This window comes from Ctenocephalides felis, unplaced genomic scaffold, assembly GCF_003426905.1.
Source record: "Ctenocephalides felis isolate EL2017-DRISC unplaced genomic scaffold, ASM342690v1 CF-g0.4_SCAFFOLD_01886, whole genome shotgun sequence".
In the NCBI taxonomy this organism is placed as follows: Eukaryota; Metazoa; Arthropoda; class Insecta; order Siphonaptera; family Pulicidae; genus Ctenocephalides; species Ctenocephalides felis.
Window position 1 is genome coordinate 182047716 of NW_020538040.1, and position 8381 is coordinate 182056096.

The 8381-nt window shown below is 29.4% G+C and overlaps 1 protein-coding gene across 1 annotated transcript; it reads right to left on the bottom strand.

Moving 5' to 3' along the window:
* Positions 1-3171: 3171 nt before the first annotated feature.
* LOC113377692 (U4/U6.U5 small nuclear ribonucleoprotein 27 kDa protein-like) lies at positions 3172-3972 on the bottom strand. Its single transcript, XM_026618087.1, has one exon. It carries the CDS (start codon positions 3774-3776, stop codon positions 3300-3302), a length of 477 nt encoding a protein of 158 aa, XP_026473872.1. The 5' UTR covers positions 3777-3972; the 3' UTR covers positions 3172-3299.
* Between the last annotated feature and the right edge of the window lie 4409 nt (positions 3973-8381).

Genomic DNA, 8381 nt, shown 5'->3' on the forward strand with positions numbered 1-8381 from the left:
TGTAAGAACTATTAACATGCAAATGCCCAATATAATTTTCCAATGAAATTGTTATATAATTTCCATTGGTTTGTTCTAAATATAATGTTTTTGTGAATAATAGTTATACTTTTGCGATGATTTATAAATTGATCGCAAATATTGTTTATATCTTTTATTTTATAAATTGTGATTTTGCAACGCATTAAAATTATATAAAACGAACTTTTGAACCAGATCATTTTTAATATAAGTAAAACTTAGTATTTAGTTCCGTTATTTTAAATAGATTTTATTATATTGATGAAGCTGCAACTTGTATAATAATATATTATGATTATTGAATAATATATATTCAATATATAACTCTAATTGTAACTCATTTTTATTTCAAGTTTACTTACAGAGGCTTGTATAAACTTCTTAGTAGCATTCAAAATATAATAGAAATGAGGGTTTTGATTTTTGGCCATGGAATATAGATGTAATTTACTTATTGTTAGATGAATGTATAGTACTAATATAATTTGTGTAATGGACTTTAGCGTCGAGAGTAAAGCTGTTGATAAAACCATTTATGATTTAAAAGAATACATAAATTTACTGTGTCCGTCAGATTGATTTTTAATATAATGGATGTCAAACATCGTAGCAGAAAACAATAAAATATCATCCTATCATCACAGTCTACATTTGATAAAGCTGTCTTTCTTGGATGTAGAAGCTATCCAGAGAGATCTATTAAAAAGGTAACAGGGGGAACAGGGGGAACAGGATTCCGCTTTATTAGATAGATTACTTTAGGTAATATATATAGAAACCGTGGTCTATATATAATATATTTTATTTATAATGAAATAGTAAAAACACTATGTGCGATTATATTTATTATTTATAAAATGTACATAATATTTTAGTATTGAAAATGAAAAGGAAAGTATTGTAATTTATGATGTTGACTGTTCGGCAGCAGACGGAAAAGAGAGTTCCGAATCCTGAAGCTTGTACTTTGGTTCTCGCGCAGTGTTGCCAACATGATGAGCCAAAGATAATGTTTAACTGTCAAATTGAGGTGCGATGTGGGTTGCCAGGTCGCTACATATATTATACAGTGTGCGCCATCAATATGTGATCAATGGAAACATTCTATAACTTTGACAGATTTCAACCGATTGCGTGCAGTAAAGGCTTTTTGTAAAGGTTATTCCATTTGATCAACGTTGAGTTTCGAACCTAGCTGAAAAAATAGTAAGGCTTTAAATTTGTTTATTTGTTTATTTAAAAAGTTTATCAAAATTCATTGAAAATGATCAAGTTATCAACATTTCCTGACCACGTATAAACGGGTCACTCCGTAATTAATTCTAAACCATAAAATTTGTGAGATTAGAATTATCTAAGGTATATTGTATTCGGGAATACAAATATTAAAGAAGAATTAGGTGATAGAAAATTTAACGATGTACATATTTCAGAAATGAACACATTTAGGTACAGAGATACTGAGAAGAGTAAGAGAAGAAAGAACTTTCTTGGGCACGATAATGAAAAGAAAAGGAAACTGGATCAGACCTATATTGCAAAAAGAATGCATGTTGCACGAGGCTGATAGGGCTAGGAAAAAGAAAAATAGAATTGATCAATGACATATTGTATATGGCGAGAAGAGAAAATACAGGGAGAGTCAGTATGCAGGAAAGCTAAAGACCTATGGTAATAATAAATTTTCAATTTGGTTCAATTGTATTGAAGAAACAACTACATGTATAATTTCAAGCTTCATGTACTTACAGATCGGTGACCAAAAATGACCAAAACCTTATAAATATGGTTCAAGAAGTGTTGTTTTTGTTTTGGTGAAGCAGAAAAAGATTTATTTAACATCTAAGAATGTTAAAAATTCTTACAAGATCACATTCAAGATTCCCTGTAAGCAAAGGGAATAAGTCAACCGATGTGAATGATTCAAAAAACGTTCGTTCCATACCGACGCTATGAGGTCATGACGACTTAACTAGAATTCACTAAAGGTAGGTTTAGCCGTTAAAATTAAAACGCAAGAAGAGAACCAGTAGATAAGAATGAGAAGTTTTTTCTATGTATCATTGATCAGACTAGAGAACTTGTGCTATTATTAAATAAGATCACTTAAATATGAATGAATAAAAAAAATCAAATTATCATAAATATTTGGAATTATGTTTAATTTTGATCATAATCCAAATGTAGAGAAGAACTTAATCAAATAGATTATGTTGTTCAATATTTGAATTGATATTGTACGGTTACCATGAATATGAAAATTTAATTTCAAATTTTGGTGATGATAATTTAATAGCTATTTATTTTAGTAGCAGCAATATTAACAGTATCAGTATCTAAAAATGTTTTGCAGGCTGTGATTATTTTCAGGGAAAGGAATACTCAATTTGTACTCATATGTGACATAATAATAATATTTAATTCATTGAGTAATTCACAAATACCAAATAGCATATAGACAGACATTTTGTTTAAGATTTTGCAAAGCTTAAATAAAACATCCAATGTCTAAATATTTTACTAGGAGAGTTACTGAGTCAGCAGCAGTAACTGTAAGAACGAGGTAAGTTATTTATTATAATTATATGCAATATGAATTATTTATCGTATGTGCGTCTAAATGTTTCAATTGATTAAGGTTTGACAAAGCAGTAAAGCTCGCAGGAACAAAATTATGTGGTACTATTTATAGATGAATTTCACATGTTGAAAAATTAAAAAGTGTGATAGGTTGTTGTCGAAAGCAAATACTTTCACCACAGTTTATTTTTAGTTTTATAATCCAAATTATAATTATTAACATAGTTAATTACACAATAGGAAATTTTACTATACTTTAGGCCACTTTAAGTGCAGCTCTAAACTTTGGGACAACTCAAGATTTTTGCTAACATTTACAAACATTGCGAACTGTTCAGAGTAGCATGGTTGAAGAGGAAGCAGTAACAATTTTAGAGAACAGTACGATAAGTGAACCAGAACCTGAATGTGTTATTGATAATTGTAGAAGTAATACTGAATTTGTTTAAACTAAAACAATTTATACAATAATTACTTTATTACATCATTATTGAATTTTATACATTTGTATCAAAAGTTTTACAATATGTATCTCATAATTAGAACATATTTTAATAAAAATATGTCGAGATTTACAACAAATTTGAGGATAACTGTTATGTTACGTTACTTGTAGTATCTGTAAATGATACTGAGGTCATTAGTTCCTGATAGTTGAGGTGATATGGTATAGGTATATAATAGTTCGTGAGATTGCACTATGCAACAAAATCTAATGGTCTGTTAAAGCCTCCTTTACGATTCATGTATTGCCGGTATTTACGCTTTAAAATAACATGTACATCTCCAACATTGTTTCCTTGCACTTTTTTACCTTTAGTTGTATCAAAACCACAAAAACCCATCGTCTTCATCATTTCTTGTTCATCGGGAGTTTTACCTTCTAGATCAGCTTCTGTGATTCGAGGCCTGTCACCAACTTGAACGTGAGATTTTCTGTCTCTTGTACTTCGAGATTCAGAACGTGATCTAGATCTAGATCTCCGTCTATTTCTTTCTGCTGATTTTCGACGCCTGTCCCTTGAACGATCCCTTGAGCGTTCTCGCTTTCGCCTGCGGTCTCGTTCGCGGTCGTTGCGATCATCTCGATCTCGATCTCGAATTCTTTCCCGTTCTCGTTCTCGTTCACGGTCTCGACGTCTGGGCGACAATGATCTCGAACGTGATTTAACCATATTTATATAACTTAATATCTATAAAATATACACATAAAAACAAAATCATCAATTTCAAGTCAAAAATGAAAGCGTCAAACAATAAAAAGACATCCGAAACAATGTTTGAAACGATAAAACTTTTTCAGAATGTACAATTTTGACAGATGTGTTACCAGATAGTATCAACACATGTTATGCCTGTTTGCCCATTGCCAATGCATGTCAACAAGACGATGTAGACACAGGCACACAGAGGATGCACTCATAGATAAAAGAAGAGTGATGCACCTGTGATGCACTTGTGGCACAATCCACAGTGTTCTAGTCTAGTAGTCTAGGGTTCTAGTCCCCTCTAGTCTCCCGTTTAAAGATGCTATGGATGCCGCTGTGACGTTCAAAACGGTAGCTCGTGTTCCCCCGTGTTCCCGTTACTGTCAAATATTTTTCAAACATTTTGTGCTTCAGTGGACAAGAATAAGTGGACGCAATAATTGGTTAATATAATCTACAACATATCTTATTCTGCAAAATATGACTACAAAAATCATCCTTTGTTTGTTGTTGATCCAGAACCCGCTGAGAATTCGAACATTGCGCCGTCATATAGACATAGGTTTATGATGAATTATGATTTGAATAATATAACTTGATTAATAATTACCTCCGAATTTTCGGAATTGATGAAGTTGTTCGAACCAGATGAGTTTGAATTTCACGGATGATATCAGTGATTGTTTTTCTACAGAAATTTGTTTTAATTGCAAAGGGAGTCACAATTTGCATGAATCACAATATAAAATATATAATTGCATTTGCATTGTAAAAAGTTGAAATGCTTGAGAACATTGAAACTGCTTTCAGCGAGAAAATTTGGGTATAATGATTCTTTATATTAAATTAATTTTGCATTTTATTAATTACTTGTATATTAATGAATAGTTTTTCTTAAGGGATTAATAAGATGATTTGCCATAGCATGTATTTTGAGCATCATTTATATGAATGTTGTAATTTCTTGTAATTAATTTAATTTTAGCAATGCGAATCCAAACCTTATATACCAGCAATAAGGATAGTTCTTGACAGAACTCTCAGCTGTGGCACGATAAAAGATGAGTATATGATTTTTTTTTTTTACTTGCATTATACTTCTTTTTTGGATAATATTTAATAATAGGTCTTTTTGAAAATTTAATTATATTTAATTGAACATATAAACGCTATAAATTATATTACAAATTCAATTAAATACAACGGATGGTTATAAAATGTTCCCTAATAATTATTTATTCTATGTTGATTAACTCTCAAAATTTATAAGTTATTTGAAAAGAACAAAATTTATTAATTATTTTTAATTATTTCACTTTATTGCAGGTTATTGCATACATGTTGTATGCATAACCCACCAATTGTTATAATGTTATAATTTTAATAAAGCGGATCATATTTAACATTTAATATAATATACATATATATATATATATATATAATATATATATATATATATATATTTAATTTCCGATAAAATTTCATTTAAATAAATAATTATTTAGTTTTAATTTTTATAGATAAATTGATTGCCACTGAATGAAGGCTAAGATGCTAACCGAAACATATGGATTTTAAATAAAATTTCTAAAGACTCTAATACTATATAAATATAAATATTATTTTTATTGATGTAATGCCCGACTTTTTAACTCAAATTAAACATATTATATCAACATCAAATTCAAGACTATTCAAAAAAAGAAATATATATATATATATATATATATATATATAAATCTCAATTATTTTATAATATTCAATTAAATTCTTCAAGCAAAACCTTTATAACAAAATTACAATCAGATGGTAAGATATATTGGTTTATAATGCTTTTTTCATGAATTATTTATCTATTTATATGCTTAAATATGAATGTATGCGTTAACATATGTTACATGAACTTTGCCCTGCACATTTGATTATAATTTAAAATGTATTCGACAGTAAAAATTATTGTACAATGTACAACTGGAAATTTTGAATAAGCCCTTATAATAAGATGATAAATTCCTTGTCTAGTTTTGTTCTTTGTTCTTCGAGTAACAAATATACTAAAGCGGGAAAAATATAGTCGCTGAGGTAAAGTCACTGTATTACAATAATTTACATTAATAGTATTTATTTTGGATATCAGTATGAAAGTCAATCTAGTTGATGAATAGATGAATGTTTATGTAAATATTTATTTTTGTTACATCTTGTAATTTTATATAATTTATTATTATTACAGTGATTTATACAAATAATATTAACCATTATGCAACTGTCTACTATATGATTGCGAGTTGCGGAGTCTTAAGCTGAGCCATTGCACTAGGTGTCTTATTTATTTATTTATTTATTAGGCCTTCGACCGTTAGGTCATTTGGCAAATACTACACTAGGTGTCTTCAGCTATAATATTTTACAACCTATTAATATTGTTGTCACAAAGAAGTATTTGTTAATACGGTGAGTAAATCTAATAAATCTGACATACTTACAGCATCGTTTCTTAATAATATAACACAGTAATCTAGTGTATGCTTAATAGCATATTGTCTTAATGAATTATATTAATGATTTTAAATTAATTATTTAAACAATATGGTTTTATTATTAAAATAGGGTGCTGTATAGTTGTGGAAACAATCCCAATGATATAGTCATTATGAATACTGGCACAGTTTTATGTTTTTTAGTTTTATATTTATAGAGCATTTTTAAAACAATAACAGGAAGCAGCAGTATTTTTAGCATAATTTCAACAAAAGCTTTTTAACAAATTATTGGTAAAATATGCCAGCACATTGAAACTGCTTTCAGTGGTGCGATTTGGGTATCGATGATTCTTTTATATTAAATTAATTTTGCATTGTTTTATCGTTTATAATAAATTGTTAATGAATAGTTTCCCTTAAGAGATATGTGTTTTTGTGCATCATTTATATATGAATGTTTGTAATATAATGTAATTAATTTAATTTTAGTTGAGTGGTGCATTACAATTACAGGCAAAGGACGCTCTTGACAGAACTATCCAGTTGTGGCACGATAAAAGATAAGTATATAATTTTATTTTTGCTTGTATTACCACTTTTTTATGTTGGATAATATTTAAAAAGACTATTTTTTAATTATAATTATATATAAATTGAAACATTAGTTTAACTGTGACTATCTTTATATATAGACAGTCATATTCTCAATTTGTTAGATTACTTTTAATTATTTTCAATGATAATATTTAAAATTTTAGCTCTCAAAATTCATTGATATGAACATAATTTATTAATTGTTTTTAACTGAATTATCTATTAACTGAAAACTTAATTTGTCACACATATGTTAAACATATGATGTTCTAATAAATTGTTATACTGTTATAATATTCAACAAGAAAATTCTAATTTCAGTCAGGAAAAATGTAATGGTAATTATTTATTTACTTTTTTTTATAAGAAGTACTTATTATACACTGCATTCGTGATTGGATTATAAAAATGCATTAAAGTACAGGACATTTAAAAGCGTCTTTAGTGTAAACGAAAACCTTTTTAATTTTTAAAATAAATAGTTAGTTGAAAATTGTATCATGTAATTATAGTTAAATTTGAATTAATATGACTCTGTCGATATGTAAGGCATCGGGGGAAGCATGAAACTTGCTGCCAAACGACAGTGCCAGTAGTGTTGTCTCACTTCATACATTCTTTTCGGAGTTGCTGTTGGTACTTGTTGGAGATAGATTTCATTTGAGAAGAAGTTAGGCGCACGAGGCTCCAGAGTTTTTCATCGCTGTTATTCGCGTACTGGGGCTCATCTGAGAATTGGAGCACACCTGGCACAGAAGGCTATGTCGCACCTTATACAATAAAAACACAAGACACTGTCATACAAGGGTTTGAAGCACCGGAGTGGGTGATGAAAGCGGTATTTACGACAATTGTAATTGTAAGGTAAGGTACAAATAGAATGAGTTAATTAAAGTACATGTTATTTAGCATAGTCACGTTTAAATGCTCTTACGAATATTAGTACCCTATCACTGTCTAGGTCGGTAGATTCAAATCCAGCATTAGATGTAAAGTTACCAGAGATCACTTTACCCAGTTCAACGGTGATTATAGTGAGTGGACCCCAATTTATTAGATCTAATACCTTGTTAATTCACAATAACACAAAGTTGCTGCAAGTCCAAAAGTTGCACTCTCTAAAGGGAGGCTCTCTACTAATCGTCTGCTGCAAAAACTAATTCATCTTTAAGCTTAACGAATGAGATTTACACTGAAGACGGCCTATGAGCTACTGTGTAAGACTTATGACATTAAATTTTAAATACTGAATTCCCATTTGCAGCAGATCGAAACATACCCACAGATACACAAAGGAACAGGCACAAAGTGCGAGGGCAACAAATACGTGCTCTTTCAACTGTATATGAACAAACTAAACATTAGGATCTTATTCTGTTGTATATGATGAACAAGAAGGTTTGGACAGCCATACTCGTATGGCATGGCATGGAATTTGTCCAGGAATGGAAAGTGTCGTCTAAAGGTAAATCAATTTTTTTCCTTTCTGGAGCTG

Coding starts and splice junctions, on each gene's coding strand:
- LOC113377692 (XM_026618087.1), bottom strand. CDS start 3,776: ATGGTTAAATCACGTTCGAGATCATTGTCGCCCAGACGTCGAGACCGT.